At 42.0% G+C, this 19,876-nt stretch overlaps 1 protein-coding gene across 2 annotated transcripts in view; it reads left to right on the top strand.

Moving 5' to 3' along the window:
• The window catches only part of LOC121289991 (collagen alpha-1(XII) chain-like), a 278,622-nt gene that overhangs the window by 45,851 nt on the left and 212,895 nt on the right, over window positions 1–19,876 (top strand). The window contains exon 12 of one of the 2 annotated variants that reach the window (XM_041210101.1): window positions 7,232–7,504. The exons of the other annotated variant lie outside the window; for it this stretch is intronic. Coding sequence (XP_041066035.1) covers window positions 7,232–7,504 — 273 coding nt within the window. The remainder of the gene's footprint in view (window positions 1–7,231; window positions 7,505–19,876) is intronic. 2 annotated transcript variants of the gene reach the window in all.

The raw sequence follows: 19,876 nt of genomic DNA, 5'->3' as shown, positions 1-19,876 counted from the left end.
ATATACATTTTGCCTAGTTCAAGTAAAAAATAATGATGACAAAATGGTTCGGTAATGAGCAGCCCAATAAAATTAGCACAGCACAATTTTTATATAAACAGTGTTCGTTCATACTAGTTGGATGTGATATTTATATCACCTGTTGAGCTAAATTGAAATACACTCAGAACATCATAGCCTTCTTAATTGGTTTTGCTCCACTGGTTATTTTTAAATGTAAATTTGTGAGAGTCATTATTTTAATACAGGCACAAACCAATAAACTAATTTGGTACAAATGTGCCAAATGTTTCTGGAACTGTGGTATGTTCATGCCCAATAACAGGCCATTGAATGTGGGCATTTTATTTCTTAACATGAGCTATTTAAGAAACTCTTAATTTTGGGTGACCATGTTTATTGGGTGATAGTGAACTGGCAAGCTCTTTCATACCTCTTCCCATTTTCATCTTCGTTGAAGCTATCCCTCTCCATAGTATCATTGTTTTTTGAAAGTGGAGTTCCCCAAACCACTTACTCTCTACCAAGGTTAAAATAAGATGTTTGGATTTCAAATGAAACATCCTTGGACTTCCAATAGTCATTGCTGCAAACTAATTATCATCTGCACTCTGGTGCTAAACCAGTGATTAAGAGAGATTAAGAGATCCAAGAGGCCAGAAGTGGAGCAGCACCAAGTTCTCAGAGGATTGTGAGGCTGGAGAAGATTATGGAGGTTGGGAAGAGTGAGGCCATTTTCTTCTTCTGTTCTCTGCCGAAGGCAGGTTTGACCCACAGTGCTGTGATCTCCACCACGTGAAGGCAAGGAAGCAGGCCCTGGCTTAGTGGCAGGGACACCATCCACTGCTTCCCAGGACCTCTTCTTGGTGAGGCCATAGAGGGATTTAATGACAATTTTAAATATGAGGCAAAAGGACAATGGGAGCCATTGTAGGTTAGTGAGTATGGGGATGATGAGTGAACAGGAATTGGTGTGGGACAGCATAGTTTAGGATGGCTGAAGTTAATGGGAGCTTGTCCAGGAAAGTCTTAGCTAAACAGTAACCTGAGAGTAGATCACCCAACTTCCCTACTTGTTTACAAGATGTCAAAGGTCGGTGGGGAGGGGGGAGGGGGGTGGGGTGGGGTGGGGTGGGTGGTTGAAAGAAAATCAAGGATAATGAGGAATTTCAGACAATTGTTTGAAGAGAAAAAAGTTTAGCACCATTGCTGCAGTTGGATAATGTTGACCAGGACCCAGATTTAGTGTCAAACTCACATATGCAACACATTAAGAATGATCCTATGAACTATTAAACCTCTTTAACAAGTCTAGACCCTCATGATGATGTAGAGTTTGAGGAGTGTGATGGAATACTCTCCACTTGCCTGAATAAGTGCAACTCCAGCAACATTCAAGAAGCCCGACACCATTCAAGACAAAACAGCCCACTTGATTGACATCCCATCCACCACTTAAACATTCATTCCCTCCACCACCAAGGCACAGTGGCAGCAGTGTGCACCATATACAAAATGCACTGCAGCAACTTGTCAAGCCTCCTTCAACAGCACCTTCCAAACACAAGATCGCTGCCACCTGGAAGGACGAGAGCAGCAGACACATGGGAACACCACCACCTGCAAGTTCCCCTCCAAGTTAAACATCATCCTGAATTTTTAAAATTTATTTGTTCATGGGGTGTGAGCATCACTGGCTAGGCCATCAGTTATTACCCATCCTTAATTGCCCTTGAGAAGGTGATATCGAGCTTCCTTCTTGAACTGCTGCAGTCCATATGTTGCAGGAACACCCACAACGCTATTAGGAAGGGTGTTTCAGGATTTTGACCCAGTGACAGTAAAGGAATGGCAATGTACTTCCAGGTCAGGATGGTGTGTGGCTTGGAGGGGAACCTGCAGGTGATGGTGTTCCTATGCATCTGCTGCCCTTGTCCTTCTAGGTGATAGAGGTTGTGGGTTTGGAAGGTGCTGTCGAAGGAGCCTTGCTGAGTTGCTGCAGTGCATCTTGTAGATGGTACATGCCACACCCACTGTGTGTCTGTGGTGGAGGGAGTGAATATTTATTGCAGTGAATGGGGTGCCAATCAAATGGGTTGCTTTTTCCTGGATGGTGCTGAGCTTCTTGAGTGTTGTTGGAGCTGTACTCATCCAGGCAAGTGGGGAGTATTCGATCATACTCCTGACTTTTGTCTTGTAGATTGTGGACAGGCTTTGGAGAGTGAGGAGAGTTACTCTCCGCAGAATTCCTAGCTTTTGACCTGTAGCCATGGTTTTTGTATGGGCGGTCCAGTTCAGTTTCTGCTCAATGATATCCTCCAGCGTGATGATAGTGGGGTATTCAGTGATGGTAATGCCATCGAATGTCAGGGGGAGATGGTTAGATTCTCTTTTGTTGGCGATGATCATTGCCTGGTACTTACGCGGCGTGAATGTAACTTGCCACTTATTGGCCCAAGCCTGAATATGGTCTAAGTCTTGCTGCACATGGATAAGGACTGCTTCAGTATTGGAGGAGTTGCGAATGGTGCTGAACAAGGTGCAGTCATCAGCAAACCTCCCCACTTCTGACCTTATGATGAAAGAAATGTCAATGATGAAGCAGCTGATTGGTCCAAACACACTATCCTGAAGAGCTCCTGCAGTGATGTCCTGCAACTAAGGTGATTGACCTCCAACAACCATAACCACATTCCTTTGTGCTAGGTATGATTCCAATCCAGTGGAGAGTCTTCCCATGATTACCATTGATTTCAATTTTGCTAGGGCTCCTTGATGCCACTTTCCGTCAAGTGCTGCCTTGATGTCAAGGGCAGTCACTCTCACATCACCTCTGGAGTTCAGCTCTGTTGACCATGTTTGGACCAAGGCTATAATGAGGTCAGGAGCTGAGTGGCCCTGGCAGAACCCAAAATGAGTGTCAGTGAGCAGGTTATTGCTGAGTAAGTACTGCTTGATAGTACTGTTGATGACACTTTCTATCACTTTGCATATGAATGAGAGTAGACTGATGAAGTGGTAATTGGCCAGGATGGATTTATTCTGCTTCTTGTGTACAGGACATACTTGGGCAATTTTCCCCTTATTGTTGCTTTACTGGAAGAGCTTGGTTTGAGGCATGGCATGTTCTGGAGCACAAGCCTTCAGTACTATTGCCAGAATGTTGTCAGGGCCCATTGCCTTTGCAGTATCCAGTGCCTTCAGCCATTTCTTGATATCATGTGGAGTGAATCCAATTGGCTGATGACAGACATTTGTGATGCTGGGGACCTCAGGAGGAGGCCGAGTTGGATCATCCACTCAGCACTTCTGGTTGGAGATTGTTGCAAATGCTTCAGCCTTATCTTTTGCACTGCTGTGCTGGGCTCCCCTATTATTGAGGGTGGGGATATTTGTGGGAGCACTTAGCTCTGTCTATCTCATGCTGCTTCTACTGTTTGGCATGCAAATAGTCCTGTGTTGTAGCCTCACCAGGTTGACACCTCAGTTTTAGGTAGGCCTGGTGCAGCTCCTGGCATGCTCTCCTGAACACTTCGTTGAACCAGGGTTGATCTCTTGGCTTGATGGTAATGGTAGAGTAGATGTTATGCCAGGCCATGAGATTACAGTTTGTGGTTGAGTACAGTTCTGCTGCTGCTGTTGGCACTTGGCACCTCATGGTTGCCCAGGCTTCAGTTTCTAAATCAGTTAAAAATCTATTCCATTTAGCACAATGGCAGTGCCACGGAATATGATAGAGGGCATCCTCAATGTGAAGGCAAGACTTTGTCTTCACAAGGTGATCACACTTGCCAATACTGTCATGGACATTTATGACAGGTATATTGGTGAGGACAAGGTCAAGTAGGCTCTTCCCTCACTACCTGCCGCAGATCCGGTTTAGCAGCTATGTCCTTTGGGACTCGGCCAACTCTGTCAGTGGTGGTGCTACCAAGCCACTGTTGGTGATGAACATTGAAGTGCCCCAACCAGAACACATTCTGTGCCCATGCCATCCTCAGTACTTCTTCCAATTGGTGTTCAACACGGAGGAGAACTGATTTATCAGTTGAAGGAGGGCTGGTAGGTGGTAATCAGCAAGAGGTTTCCTTGAGATGCCATGAGACTACATGGGGCTCAGAGTCAATGGTAAGGACCCACAGGGCAACTCCTTCTCATCTGTACGCCACCTCTGGTAGGTCTCTCCTGCCAGTGAGAGAGGGCATATTCAGGGATGGTGATGATGGTGTCTGGGACATTGTCTGTCAGGTAAGATATGGTGAGTATGACTATGTCAGACTGTTGCTTGACTAGTCTGTGGAACAACTCTCCCAATTTTGGTCCAAGACCCCAGATGCTAGTAAGGAGGACTTTGCAGGGTTGACAGGGCTGGCTGTGCCACTGTTGTTTCTGGTGCCTAGGTCGATCCTGGTGGACTGTCTGGTTTCATTTCTTTTAGGCTTCATAGCGGTTTAATATCAGAGGACAGTTAAGAGTCAACTGGGGTGACATGGCAGCCATATCAGGTAAGGATGGCAATTTTCCTTTTCTTTCCTAAAGGACATTAGTAAAGCAGATGGGTTTTTATGACAATCGACAATAGTTGCATGGTCACCATTACTGAAACTAGCTTTTAATTCCAGATTTATTAATTGAATTTAAATTCCACCAGTTGCCATGGTGGGATTTGATCCTAGAGTACTAGCCTGGGCTCTCTGGATTACTAATCAAATGACATTACCACTATGTCACTGCCTCCCTAAATTTGGAACTGACTTGGAAATATATCACCATTCCTTCAGTGTTGCTGGGTCAAAATCCTGGAACTCTCTTCCTAACAGTGCTGTGGCAGTACCTACACCACATGGACTGCAGCAGTTCATGGAAGCAGCTCACCACCACCTTCTTAAGGGCAATTAGCAACAAATACTGGCCTTGTCAGTGACACCCACATCCCATGAAAGAATTTTTAAAAAGCAGAATCATTGACAGCAATTTCAGGTGATCTATCTAACATACCTTGTAAGCCTGTCTTTCTTTGGTGAATACACATTACATTCCACACCTTTCTGTGCAATTCCATACATCTCTTGGAAAAGTTGAGAGATTCATGTTAAAATCTGTGCCTACTTCATTAAAAGCATATAATATTTCAGACAGAGTGATCAACTCCTTGAATGTACCATACAATATAGAATCTGGTGCTACTGCAGACTTTGATGCCTTATCTATCATGTCTAAGTTGTGAACATATCCTACAACTCACGTATCTTTTGGGAAGGAGGGGGGATGCATTGCATTAACCTTAAATTAAAAGCCTGAGCCTTGCCTATGGTATCATCAAAAAGCATTGATCTTTCTGTAGAAGCAGAGAGGCCTTAATATACAAATGATTCAAGCTTCTACATAAACAAATAGCTATCCAGTTAACAATCAATGCCTGCAATTCATTCACTTTATTTACAGACAAAAAGAAGGCAATAGACTCTTTTATGTTTTTTAAAAAGAAAAGTATGTCAAAGTACTCATTACAGCTGGCTCTGACACAAGTAACTTCATTTTGGCTCCAGTTTTAGGTGTCATGGGGGTCTGCAAACTTTTTATGCCAAACATATCATTCGAACATCATACATAAGTCATGAAACAGTCAGTGAGAGAAGCCTCGAATGTACCTTCACACTCTAGCACTGCAGCTTAATACGCTGACTGTAATTTGTCACTAAGGCTCTGAGGTACTCTATGATCACATGGGGAATTGCGCATTATGTTGTTCCAGCATTTGGTCAAATCCATTGCATTAGCTTAAGGGTTACACAACAGTATAGAGTCATATCCTAGGACAGTGTTTGAGCACTCTATAGCCTTCACCTGATTGCTTGTTTAGGGTTACATAAGAATACAGAAAGGATCTCAGGCTTGGACAGCTAAGCAGCTAGCTAAAGGGAAATAGACCTGAACAGGAAGAAGTTGCAGGATTATGGGGAAAGAGAGCAGTGGGAGTGGGATCAATTGGATAGCTCTTTCAAAGAGTTGGCACAGGCACAATGGGCCAAATGACCACCACCTCTGCTATAAATTCTATGATCCATTTTTTAATGGAAGGCCACATTTTAACAATATCAGATGTTCACTGCTTTGGCTAATTCAATTTAAAGTTAATATTGTAAATATTAACGTCATTTGCTAGAACATGGAACCATCGTAAAGTATAAATGCACTTTGCTTGCTTTATCCCCAACTAATCCTTTGAAATTGTATGTGGATGTGTAGCAGTGTAATCATGGAATAAAAAAAATGTTTCCACCTGTGGGGAGTCCAGAAACAACTGACTATAAATATAAGATAGTCACTAACAAAATAGATCGGGACTTCGGGGGAAACTTCTTTTTTCGGAGAGTTGTGACAATGTAGAACTTTCTACACAAGGAGTAGTTGAGGTAAATAGCCACAATACATTTAAGGGAAAGCTAGATAGGCTTACAAGAGAGAAAGGAATGGAAGGTTATGCTGACAGAGTGAAATGAGGGAGGGAAGAGGCTTGTGTGGAGCACAAACACCAGTATGGACCAGTTGAGCCACATGTCCTGCTTCTGTGCTGTAAATTCTATATAATATGTAGCAGAGCAGGAAACATCCTGTAATATCTTTCAATAAAATATTTTATACCTTGGCTATGGATGCTTTATCAGTATGTGACACTCAAAATCTAACTTTCTAAAATTAAACCCCAGTGATGTGACTATATAGAGGGTCCCATTCTTAAATCTATTTGTGGAGGACTAAATCATTGGTCATTGAACAGGCTGCCAAGGTTTTTGTAAAACCTTAAGGCGTAATCGGCAAGGTCTGTGAAGCAATACGTTGTGCTTACTGGATCTGGTCTTGAGGAGCAAATAAATTTGTGAATGGAACCAGTTTTTACTTGGATATACAGGACACTTTGGGCGAAGTTCTATATTTAAGGATTTTAATTGAGATGTCGAATTAAAGCTAAATGGCAGCTGACTCAAAATCTGAACCATCACTGTCTGTTCATTAACGTGCCCAGTAATATTCTGATTTCTTTAGTTCATCCTGATCCATGAGTAGCAACAATTGTCCACATTTTGTGAAACGTGAATAAGTGATTTTGATTTTGCCTCATTCTACCTATCCAGGTCCTCAACCAGCAAGTGCTGCTGCCCCTTTCAGTATAGCCTGTGTTATGTTTTCCTTGGTCTTAACAACGCTGCTTTTCTATGTTCTCTCATAGAGTTCGGATCACCGAGTAACTTGGAGGTATTTGATGAAACCGCGGATAGTTTCAAGGTCAGCTGGACAGCTGCTCCAGGGAGTGTTCTTCGATACAGACTAGAGTACAGCCCAGTCATTGGCGGGGAGAGAAAGGAATTGACTGTTGGAGGGCTGGAGACAAGGACAACCCTAGGCAATCTGCTCCCTGACACAAAGTATTTGGTGAAGATTGTACCCGAGTATCGAACTCTTGTTGGTCACCCGCTCACTGGGCAAGGCACCACTAAAGAAGGTACAGTTTACAAAAATATATGAAAGTAATAAATATTTGGGATGAGTTTAATCATCTTGTTAGAATCATAGCATATTATACAGTGGCATAAAGGCAACAAAGGGTGGCCAGTTAGCTCAGTTGGCTAGAAAGCTATAATGTGGTTCAGAATAATGCCAACAGTGTGTGCTTAATTCCCATTCTGTCCAAGATAGACATAGGACCTGCCTCCTTGCCCTGGCCCAAGAGTGGAAGGCAACGACAAACCACCCATGACGAAAAAAGCTGTCAAGAAAACAGCTCGGGATGCAACGCATGGCACACATAACATAAATGCCAGAGTCTTTTGAGTCGGTCACATTCTGAATGTTACAGTCCATCCGGTGCACTCTGCTGTAGATACAAAACAATTTCCAAAAGAAAATAAAAAAAGCCAGGCATTTACTGCTGGTTATCATACCCAACAATTGCAAGATCCCCTGGAACAATTAATACTCATATCTCTTTTTCTGACAATCGCTCAATAGACCAAGTTATTATGCAACAATTATTAATCCCTCACTAGATGAACACACATAAAAAGCATAAACATCACATCAAGACCACATTCAGTCAATTCTATCATGAACCGTACCCAGTTCAGTTAGCCCTTTGAAGTAAGATTCTGAAAAATCTTGCCCTACACTCAACTCCTCCAAGAGTAAATGAGGCAGAAGTATGGAATTATGTCATATATTTGACCACTTTGACAGGCTGCCTTCTTAGCATGAAGTTTCCATGGTCTCAGTTTTGTAGGTAGAAGGAGGACGATTCAGAAGCCAGGAACACACTGGCTGTAAGAGACTACCAGGAACCCTGCTGAACTGAATTAAACCATCCTTTATAAACTTTACAGCAATATAGGCAAACAAGTAAAGGGCCCCTGGAATTATTTCAAGATGGTTGCTACATCCCTGGATGTTGCAAACCATCCAAATTTAAAACTTATTGTCTATGAAATCAGCTGAAGTTCTGTGTTAGATGATTGTGTTCTAATATGTAACATATGTACAGGCAAGCAATGTGTTAGACAATAGAAAGGGATGAGTGGAAAATTATGCAGTTATTGTTACTGAAATTTAGTAATTGTCACCCTTTGAATCTTTTAACAACTTTACCTGCCAAAAATTACAATTTAATAGCAAGGAGCAGGTCATAGTTTGGAGTTATGGAGACATAAGGAGTGGGAGCAGGGATGTCGGGCAGAGTGAGAGGCTGAAAATGGAGCTGTAAGACACAGCATAGTGGGACAGGGGATATAGACTGGAGTAAAGCCTAGTGATAGGAGACGAGAGAAAAGAAGTCACTATTGGAGAGTAGAGGCATGACAATCCTTAAGAACTGCTTCAAACTATCAGATTCTTAGGGGGTGCAGAATGGGGGAACTCCTGGAGACAACAGAAAAAGCAGCAGAGGGCAATCTGGGTCTTGGTGAAATGGATTTCTGTTTAAAAAGATAAAATATTGTACATTTTAGACATTTCTGGGAAAAAATGTTAGTTGTCCAGCCCAAAACCAGACAGATGACACCCTTAATCTGCTCCTTTCAGTCTCAGATATGCACATTGCTATACAACATGAAAGTGATTGGGAACAACTTTTTCCTGCTGCATTTTGACAAATTTCAAGTTTCAGTGCGATACAAAAGGGCACAGAAGAAAGACTTGTAGTTTCTACTGTGCCAGCTTCAACTTAAGTTGGGAGCACTCTTGTTTCTGAGTCTCAAGGCTCTGGGTTCAAGTCCCACCCCAGGACCTGAGTACAAATATTCAGACTGACACTCCAGTGCTGTACTGAGAGAGTGCTGCACTGGCGGAGCTACAGTCTTTTGGATGAGACATTAACCTGAAGCTTTGCCTACTCTCTCAGATACGTGTAAAAGATTCGTGGCACTATTTTGAAGAAGAGCAGGGCTGTTCTCCTCAGTGTCCCGACCAATGTTTATGCCTCATTGACATCACAAAAACAGATTATCTGTTTGTGGGAGTTTGCAGAGCACAAATTGGCTGCTGTATTTTCTACATTACGCCAGTGACTACACTTCAAAAAAAAATACTTCTTGACGTTAAAGCACTTTGAGACATACAATGGGCCTGAAAAGCGCTATATCATAGAGTTTTATAGCATGGAAAAATGACGCCCTTCAGCCTATCATGTCCGCATCAAAATGCAATGAAGGTGGTGGTGAGCCGCTGCCTTGAGCTGCTGAAGTCCCTGTGGTGTAGGTACACCCACAGTGCTGTTAGAGAGGGAGTTGCAGGATTTTGACCCAGCAACAGTGAAGTAATAGCGATATAGTTCCAAGTTAGGGTGGTGTTTGGCTTGGAGGGGAACTCACAGGTGGTCATGTTCCTATGCATTTGCTGCCCTTGTCCTTCTAGATGGTAGAAGTTGCAGGTTTGGAAGGTGCTGTTAAAGGAGCCTTGGTGAATTGCTGCAGTGCATCTTGCAGATGGTACACACGGCTGCTACTGTGCGTCAGTGGTGGAAGGAGTTAATGTTTAAAATGATGGAGGTATGAGTGTTGGGCAAGGCAACTCCCCTGCTCTCCTTCAGAAAGATGCCTTAGCAATTGGTAAAGATCCTTTGTCTCTACCTGAACTATCAGACAGAGCATCTCACAAACAACATCCCAAGCACACAGCAGTCCCTTACTAAGGGATGAATTATAGACTGAAGCCCTCAGGTGGAGCTTGATCCGATGATTCCTAGTTCTGAGATTTCAAACTGAGCCAGGCTGTCACTAAGAACAGGCAAAAGAAAGTTATCATCTTCAAGTAAAACTCAGCTGAGTATTTCCTAAATTATAATGAGTTAAACTTGTATGACATTCACTTTCATAAAGATCTGCATGCAATATCTGTTGAGAGTTCTGGGGTGATCCCATTATAATGTGAAGTGAGAGTGTGAGTGGTATGTTTTTGTGCATGCACTTCCACATGCGCTTTTACCAGGTGTATGTTTGTGCGAGTTTGTGCATGTGTGTGCACATGTAAGCACGCGCATTTGTATGTGAGATTTTGAGTGTGTGCATTGTGTATGTGTATGGGAGCTTGTGTGCGTGTGTGTATGAGCCTGTGTGTCTGGATCTTGAAAACCAAAAAAGTCATGAAAGCGATGCAAAGCCTTTGTGGATCAGGCAGCAAAGCGCTTAAACTGAGGCTGGAGGTAAAATTAGAAGAGAAGAGAATTAAAAAAAAAAAGTTTCATGCTAACTGCCATAATTCAAATGCTTTTTTCATGGCATCTTTCAAGAGTGAAGTAAGTGTTATGTTGAGAATGCTCTCCCAGGGAGCTGTTACATACAGCAGATACATTGCACTCTGAGAGTTTTGACATTGCATTAGCAGTTGGAGAGGGACTCATAAGCAGCTGGCATTATATCACAAGTGACGTAACTGCACATGCCATATATTATGTAGAGTTAAATAGAATATACAGAACAGAAACAGCCCATTCAGCTCAACTGCTCTATGCCGGTGTTTATGCTCCACATGAGCCTCCTTCCATCCCTCTTCTTCTAACCCTATCAACATTTTCTTCAATTCCTTTCTCCCTTGTGTTTATTCAGCTTCCCTTTAAATGCACCCATCAGATTGGCCTCAACATCTCTCTATGAAAGCGAGTTCCACATTCTAATCAACTTTCCTGAATTCCCTATTGAATTTATTAGTGACTATCTTATATTTATCAACCCTAGTTTTGGGCTCTTCCACACGTGGACATTTTTTTCTATGTTGTCCGCTGTCCTTTGATTTGAGGGTGATGTCTACTCAGGGCTGTGAGTTCCTGCCATGGGTCTTCATGTGACTGAACAGGCTGATTCTTGACCCGCAGATCTTTGGACACATGAGACAAGATATCCCATGAGGTAGTGGGATCCAGAGTGCAGGATTTGCTTCCCTTTCTTTCCTGCCTGTCACCTCTCTGCCTGATCATTTAAGACATTGCGAGACAAAGTGTGATGCAGCTTGATGGACAAGTTGTCACCATGTTGAATGATAAGTAGCAAGCTCCTCCCAGTCAGTAATGTTAATGCTGCTATGCATAAGGGTGTCTTTGAAGCATTGTCTTTGTGCCCCCCTGGAACATTGGCGATTTGAGAGTTGAGAAAACAGGACCTGACTGGGGAGACACTTTTCCATCATCTGGACACAATGTCCAGTCCATCAAAGTTGATTTTTCAGGAGTTTTGCCTGAATGCTTGTGGAGCTAGCTTTTAAAAGGACAATAGCATTTGTTCAATGTTTCTCCCATTGAATCTGGAAGATGTGGCAGTGGCTTATGTGTTGCTAATACACAGTCCAGGTCTCACTGCAGTGCAGGAGTATGATGATGATAACTGGTCTGTACACTAGAACTTTTACATTACTGAACAGAGTGTTGCTGAAGCTTCTCATCTTGCACTCATCAGGACGAACACAAGAATGCCAAATTTCAAACAAGCACAATGATTTATACTACAGGAGAAAAGGAATGCTGATTGGTTGGCAAGTCAATTCTGATTGGCTGAGGCATTGCCATGGAGAAAGTAACAGGCAAGCAATGGCTCCCCAAGCTGCCTGGTAATTCAAAAAGGCACAAGAATTGAACGTATTCCGTTTGTTTGCAGAGAACGGGTCCCCGTGTATGAATGTATGTTACTTCTGGCAAGCATAAATGAGCCACATTATGAGCTCAACGATTATCTTAAATTGGCCATTAGTGTTGCTATTAGTGTGCTGAGGGTTGCTCAGCAAGTGCTGCCCATTTCATAAGAATTCTATAGTTGAAGCATTGTTGGACTAGAAGCCAATATAGGTCAGTGAGCATTGGGTTCCAGGGAATGATAACTGAGGAAGATTGAACTTGGACTGTATGGTAACATAGTATCACACAGGTAAAGGAACATGAAACCATTCAGTCCCTGGAGCCTGACTCATCTGTACTTCAACTGCACTTATCCATTTGATTAATTATCCTTTGATACACCTTTGCAGTACTATTCCAATGAAATTTGCAAAAAAAATGCCACCAACTCTACCTGTAATGCAAATTCAAGCAATTGGCAGCAGAATTCATAACACCTCAACCCTCAAACATCATTTATTTTATTTCATCCCAGACATTTTATCCCGTCCTGCTTTGAATATGAAGCGGAAATGTAAAGGCTACCTGGGCGATTGGCCCGGCTGCCAGCTGTAAAAGCGCACGGGCCACATAAAATCTCTAATAATTGCCTCCATGGGCTTAATTGCTGCTTAATTGTCAGCGGGCACACGTCCAACTCCTGCGCATGCCCGCTGACTGTAATGTTGCGCACGAGTGTAAAGACGTCAGGATGCACGTTCAATGTCTTTTCCCGTTATTTCGCTATTTCAGGTCAGGCGGGCTCCCGCTTATTCAACATAAGGTTCTGGCTGGGATCTTAAAGCGTTGAATGATTCAGTTAAGCTGGTTAAAACTTGGTAAAGTCTTTAAAACCAAACTACCACAGTCATGTTGGTAGTTAGGGTATTACAATGGATCAGAGCCCCTGATCCTGATCGCTGTCCAGTTATCATTGCTGTTAATTCTGAGTTCAAGCCCTAACATAGCAGTTTGATAACTTGACTTTAGTTTTAAAAAAAAACCTGGAAATAAAGAGCTGGCACCAATAAAAGTGACCCTGAAGCTGTCAAATCTCCATTAAAAACCCATCTGGTTCACTAATATCCTTTAGGAGAAGACCAGGTAAGGACCTTCTGTGCTTACTTGCTGTGGTCCAGATGTGACTAAAGACAAGCTGCAATGTGGTTAGCTCTTAAATACCCTCTTAAATGTGTTACCAAGTCCCCCTCAGTTGCATCAAACTAGCAACTATGAGTGGGCAATAAATGCCAACAAACCCACAGTCCCAGAATGAATAAAGAATAAAAAATAAATACTTTGCTAAAATTTAATACCTGGGCTTGGACTTGGCAATTTGGATGAATGGCAACTCGGCCGAAGTCACAGAGGGATTATCTTAAAGGAAACCTCAGTAACTGTCAGCACCATTGGGAGAGAAATTAGAATATTTATAAAAGAACTCAGTTATACAGAGTGAGTTGTTTAGAAGAATTAGATTGCGAAAAATCATCCCACAGAGAGAAGGAAGGAGGTGGGAAGGTGGGAGTGGTGGGGGGGTGGGGTGGTGGGGGGGTGGTGGTGAAAGTGGGTGGGAATCTGTGTTTCAAGACTTGACCCTGAAATGTGGAAAGCGCTGTCTGCATTGTTTCAAAGAAATTGAATCAAGAAGAGCTGATTCTGCAAGGGTTTTTTTTGGCAAAATGCTGTTGAATGAGGAGATCAGGATCGAGAGTCATCCTTATTGCAGCTGGCAAAACCAGAACTAAGAGGAGCTTCAACCGACTCCAGCGTATAGCCTCTTGGGATCTCGGCAAGATTTTGCAAATTATGGAATGATCACTAAATAACTAGGGCCAGCATGGAAAATGGAACGGTTTTACATTTTTTCCCTCTTGACTAATGGTCATGATATCACTCCCCCTTTTAACAGCCTAATTGTAAGCACTCGATAAACCTTGGATAAATTGAATGTAAGGATTGATGCGGTTTCTTTGCAGACTATCTTGTGCACTCACAAAAGGGGTGGCTGAATATTTTTAGCCTTGAACGACGCACAAGCCTGTTTTTTTTCTTTTGCTGCCGTAATCACAACTCAATACTGTCATGTAGTGGTTACGTTACTGAACTTGATTCTAGAAACCTGGACTAATAATCCAGGGATTGTGACTTCAAATTCCACCATGGCACTTTAAGAATTTGAATTCAGCTTTTATTTAAAAAAAAAATCTGGCATCTGTAAAAATGACCCAACTGGTTCACTAATGTCCTTATCTGATCCAGACTATATGTGACTCCAGTCCCATACTGATGCAGTTGACGTCTTCACTACTTTCTGAAGTGGTCGGCAAGCTGTTTAGTTCAGGATAACTAGGGATGGATAATAGATACCAGCCTCAACATCAATATGCCAAGAATAATTTTTTAAAAATAGCGATACAGAAAGTTGGCAACATGCTGTGTCCCAATATGGTGCATGGTACCTTGACACCTGTGGTTTCAATTTAAAGGTAATTCTCAGCTTTAGTGGTAGCGCTACAGCGGGGATGTGGTGGGGGGCGGTGGTGGCAGCAAGTGATAATCAGGTGTTTATCTCACAGCAAAGGAAAGCCTGGTGCAAGAGCCATTCCTGGGCCTGTTTGTACAGCTGAAATAATTGCCAATGAAAGGAATAGCGGAGGTGGGAATAAATAGTAAGTACAGGGTGACAGTACATGTAAAGTAAAAATTCACAAACCCCACGCAAAGTGAGAGATTATAAAAATGCATTTTCCCCAGGATAGGGAAGATATGGAAAAATGCTCAGATAGTTGATTCAACGTCAATCATTAGCTTTAAATTTAGCTTGTTCAATATCTGCTGATGAGCAGGATTAAGGTTTGTAGAGTTATTTCATGGTACCATTGGGGCTTTTTCCACAGGAGGTCAATGATAGTATATAATATTCCTTAAGGCAGGAAATCAAAAGTGTATGGCAAGGTGAGGAAATAATAGACTCAAACTCTGGGTGGATTGGATTTGATGGGCTGAATGACTTTTTGCTTGCCCTAGGTGTTTTTTGTATTGATAGCTTTGGTAGGAGCTAGGTTCAGGTCTCCTAGTTCAACTCTTGGTCAGAAATAGTGTTTGGCACAGAAAGAGGTACAAAGAGTAAAAGAAAAGTAGAAAAACTGTGCAAATTTAAAATATTACACTATAACTGGCTTAATAGCGCTGAACATTTCAGTTGGTTGAGTACAGGACTGCAATTTAGAGTATGTTTAATTAGTGATGTTTAAGATGAATAAATGAGTTTCACCAATTTATGGTTAGGGAGGAAAACAGATTTGCTATACAGTCACATGTCATTATCTGAGTTATCAGCAACTCAGCAAGGCTCCTTCAACAACACCTAACAGCACCTGCAGCTGCTACCAATTAGAAGGACAAGGGCAGCAGATGCATGGGAACATCACTACCTGAAAGCTCCCCTCCAAGTCACACACCATCCTGACTTGGAATTATATTACCATTCCTTTACTGGGTCAAAAACCTAGGGCTCCCTCCCTAACAGCACTCTGGGTGCACCTACACCACCTGGACTGCAGCGGTTCAAGGAGGCAGTTCACCACCATCTACTCAAGGGCAATTTGGGGTAGACAATGAAATGCTACAGGCCTTGCCAGTGATGTCCACATTTCAAGAATGATAAAACCAAAAGCATTGCTTCATTTTACTTTCTGGATGATGAGATAATTTTCCCTGTTTCTTTCTCTCTGTCAGCTACTTGACAATGGACCAATCTAGTTCAATGCAAAGAAACTAGATTTAGAAATTTAAATTATGAGTACAGGCTGAATAAACTTGGCTTGTATTCAATTGAGTTTAGGAGATTAAGGAGTGATCTACCGCTGATCACTCAAGATTCACACTCCTTAGAGAAGAAAGGGTTAGGTGGAGATTTAACAGGGGTGTTCAAAGTTATGAAGTGTTTATGTAACTTAAGTAAGGAGAAACTGTTTCCACTAGAAGCAAGGTCAGTAACCAGGGTACACAGATTTAAGATAGCTGGCATCAAAATCAGAGGGGAGAAGAAGATTTTTTCTTACACAGTGATCTGGAATGCACTGCCTGACTCTGAAGCAATTGTGCTCCCAAATGAGTTCCAGCCAACACCATTTTAGTGCAACAACTGACTATTGCTTCTCCTTTCAAATAACACAATCAGTTTTTGGCAATAAAAGTTCTGACACTGGCTGAAGAGAGGGGAAGTGAGATTATGTGCAGTCCCCTGGATATATCAATGGCATGATGGATGTTCCTCTCTACTGCTACATGGCAATCCTGGCTTCTCAATCAGATGGAAGCTGGGGGTCAAAAAGAAATTTGACCAAAAATAAGAGAAGCGCAAATTTAAATGTTCATGCAAACTGGGCAAACAAAATTGTTATCCTTGTGCGTTTGCCACTTTTCCATGGAGTATATAAATCTTCTGAAGTTAAAACAATAAATATCTTCTGGTCTTGTCATAACGGTATGTAGTTTGCAGTACTGTGTACTGTCATGGCCAGGATTAGTCAGTTGAAAGCATACGGCTTAAGTATAGAAACCAAGTGGGCTTTGTAGCAGAGTCCGTCAAAACGCTGGAACGTGCCTTGGGGAGCTTTAATGAGCTCAGCAGACAAAATATTTCACCATTAAGTACTCAAATTCTGTGAAAGTGCAGACTAATCTTCCTAGCAGATGGTTTCTCTCAAAATCACTTCTTGTGACTGGATGGGGAGTTGCAAGATGTGAAGGGGCCGAGTTAACACATCCCTAAAGGTTCGCATATCAGCTGGGGGTTGGGACCTTGCCTCAGTTTTGCTAGGTTTTCGGGCTGCATTGTATTTAAGGTTTTGGTTCCTTTGCATCAATCTTTGTTTATCCCACTGCCTTGGCCTCATATTCTCTTCCCCCACCCCTCCAACCCCACACAGTAACACCCATCCACAGTTGCCATTTCTATCTCTCTACTGGACAGATGTACACCTAAGGATTTCCATCCTTTATTCTTACCAAAGATGACAAAGATCTTGATGATGGCTTGTTCATTCCTCTGGATACTTTGCACTCTCATGGGTGAACACGAAGGTCAACACAATTATTCTGAATGCCTCCACAAGTAGCAATATTCAATAGTTTCAACTCCTCGTCATTACGTTTCTCCATTTCTTCTGTTGACCTTTGGGAAGCTAATCCATTGGCCTCTTCGTCTGATCTGTTCAGTGGGACTTAAAATTAACTGCATTGTAAATCAGGTGTTTGACTCCATCCCTCCCCACACCATGTTCAAGTAGGGAGGTCAGGTTAAAATCGGGGCTTAAGAGTCAGAAACAGTGGAGGGAGCATCACTGATGAGTTCTTGCCTTATATCCACATTGTGAACTTTCCAGGCTGGTTGGCCTTTTCAAATGATCCCCAACTCAGTTATAGCACTTTGTACATTCCAGCACTTCACTGATTGAGGCCAGTTCCATAAAACTAAGGATTAAAGTGTTGGATTGTTCTGATTACGATAGCTCACCTTGACACCAAATAGCATAATTCTTCATGATCCCACGGAAATTTCAACAGAAAAGTAATTGCTGGCTCTCTTAACTAAGGACACAGCTAAGGTTCTCAGACTCATTTGATCAATCTAGCCAATTACCCCCCCTCTCTTGCTTTTTCCCCAAATTGTTGTAAATTTTTTCCTTTTCAAGTATTTATTCAGTTATCTTTTGAAAATTACTGTTGAATCTGTTTTCCACCCCCTTTCTGGCAGTGCATTCTAGATTGTAACAAATTGATGTGTAAAAAGACAAATTCTCATCTTTGTTGGTTTTGATGCTAGTTTTCTTAAATCTCTATTCTCTGGCTACTTAGAATTCTACTAGTCGAAAAGGCTTTGCCTTATTTACTCTATCAAAACCATTCATAATTTTGAAGCTCTGTTAAAACTTTCCTTAATCTTTTCTGCTCAAAGGAGAACAATTCCCAAAGTGATCTCAGTTAGTCCACCTCCCAATCTGCAAAGTTCCAGGGAATAAACCAATTAACCTCTCAATATAACTGAAGTCCCTCAGCTCTTTTACCATTCTGGTAAATCTCCTCTGCCCCCTCTTCAAGGTCCTGACATCCTTCCTAAAGTGTGGTGCTCAGAAGTGGACACATTACTTCAACTGAGGCATAACCAGTATTTTATAAAGGCTTGGTATGAGAATAGTCTCTTCAAACAGAATTTCTTTGATTAAGTACTTTGGGACTTTGTGCTGTGATAAGACATTCTGTTTAAACACAAATAGCATATAGATAAAACTTCTGTCTCGGTAACTGAGACAAAAAAGTTCACAGTGCACAAATAAAAGAGGAACGACATTGTGGCTGCTTTTTTTTGTCAAATAAATCAAAAGTCAGACTCAAAACCTATCTTGGAAAAAAGCCCTTGTGTTATTAAAAATAATAACTTACCTCCCATAACTATTTTTTTGTTTGCTTCCCTTTTATTGGCTCAAGCTTAGGGCTGGTGCTGACGAAAATGGCTTTTAAACTTAATATGGATTGTGCTTAAAGAAATAAATATAAAACATTGTACCAACTTCAATCAGATTCAAAGGCAGCTTACTAATGTGTAATAGTTGAAGGTAACACAGTGAGACCTCTTGCCTGGGAGTCATAGGGAGACTGTTGCATTGTGGGACTCTAGTCAGGCACTCTTTTGTAAATATATATTGGTTGCCATCTGGATGTTATATTAAATTGGCTCCTGCGTCTAGGGCCCACTGAGACCAACTAAAACATCTGCACAGATACCTCATATATATTCACAGTTTGGTGCTTGCAAACAATAGAGAGATACATGAGGCGTGGAGAGATGAATATATTTGAATCACTGGGGGTGAGGTTTGGGAAATGGGGAATGTGACATGGAAAATAAACAAAAATAGGATTGTGTTTCTTTGGCAGGTGAGCTAAGATAGGGACCATCATTAGGTGATAAAAGGACTGTGCAGGAAGGATTCAATTGGATAAAAACAAAAAAACTGCGGATGCTGGAAATCCAAAACAAAAACAGAATTACCTGGAAAAACTCAGCAGGTCTGGCAGCATCGGCGGAGAAGAAAAGAGTTGACGTTTCGAGTCCTCATGACCCTTCGACAGAACTGTCGAAGGGTCATGAGGACTCGAAACGTCAACTCTTTTCTTCTCCGCCGATGCTGCCAGACCTGCTGAGTTTTTCCAGGATTCAATTGGGCTGTTTCAAAAAGCCCCGATGAGTATAACTGTGGGAGGAAGTTAACGTCTTATTATGCAGGGCCATGCATCTTTCTATTTTTCCTGGAAGATGTTTTTCTGCTATTTTGTTATTGAGCTGAATACTTTCCACAGGGATTAGTTGAGTTCGAGTCGATTTTGAGAGAAAATGGGATTGTTGAAGCAGAAGAAGCTTAAGGAATTGCGGGGAGAGAACCGGGCTCCAAAATTAGTTTTCGATTGATATAGCAAAGAATCACTAAATACGCAAAACAACCTCCTTCAGTACTGTAAGATTTGACGGTTTAATGAGTTATTTCCCTTTACCATCCATGCCGGTTGCTTTGCATGAAGAAGGCTCTTTGACCAGCTTGACTCCACACTTCCAGGAAAGCAGCCCCACCATCTCCCACTTTCAACATTCCCCGCCTTACAGCAAAGGTAATATCACAGTAATGCAGCAACCCTTCAGTATCACACAGGAGCATCAGCCTCGAAGATACTCAGTTCTCT

This window comes from Carcharodon carcharias, chromosome 2 (assembly GCF_017639515.1).
Source record: "Carcharodon carcharias isolate sCarCar2 chromosome 2, sCarCar2.pri, whole genome shotgun sequence".
In the NCBI taxonomy this organism is placed as follows: Eukaryota; Metazoa; Chordata; class Chondrichthyes; order Lamniformes; family Lamnidae; genus Carcharodon; species Carcharodon carcharias.
Note: the sequence above shows the minus strand (reverse complement) of the source record. Positions and strands in the feature narration are given on the sequence as shown.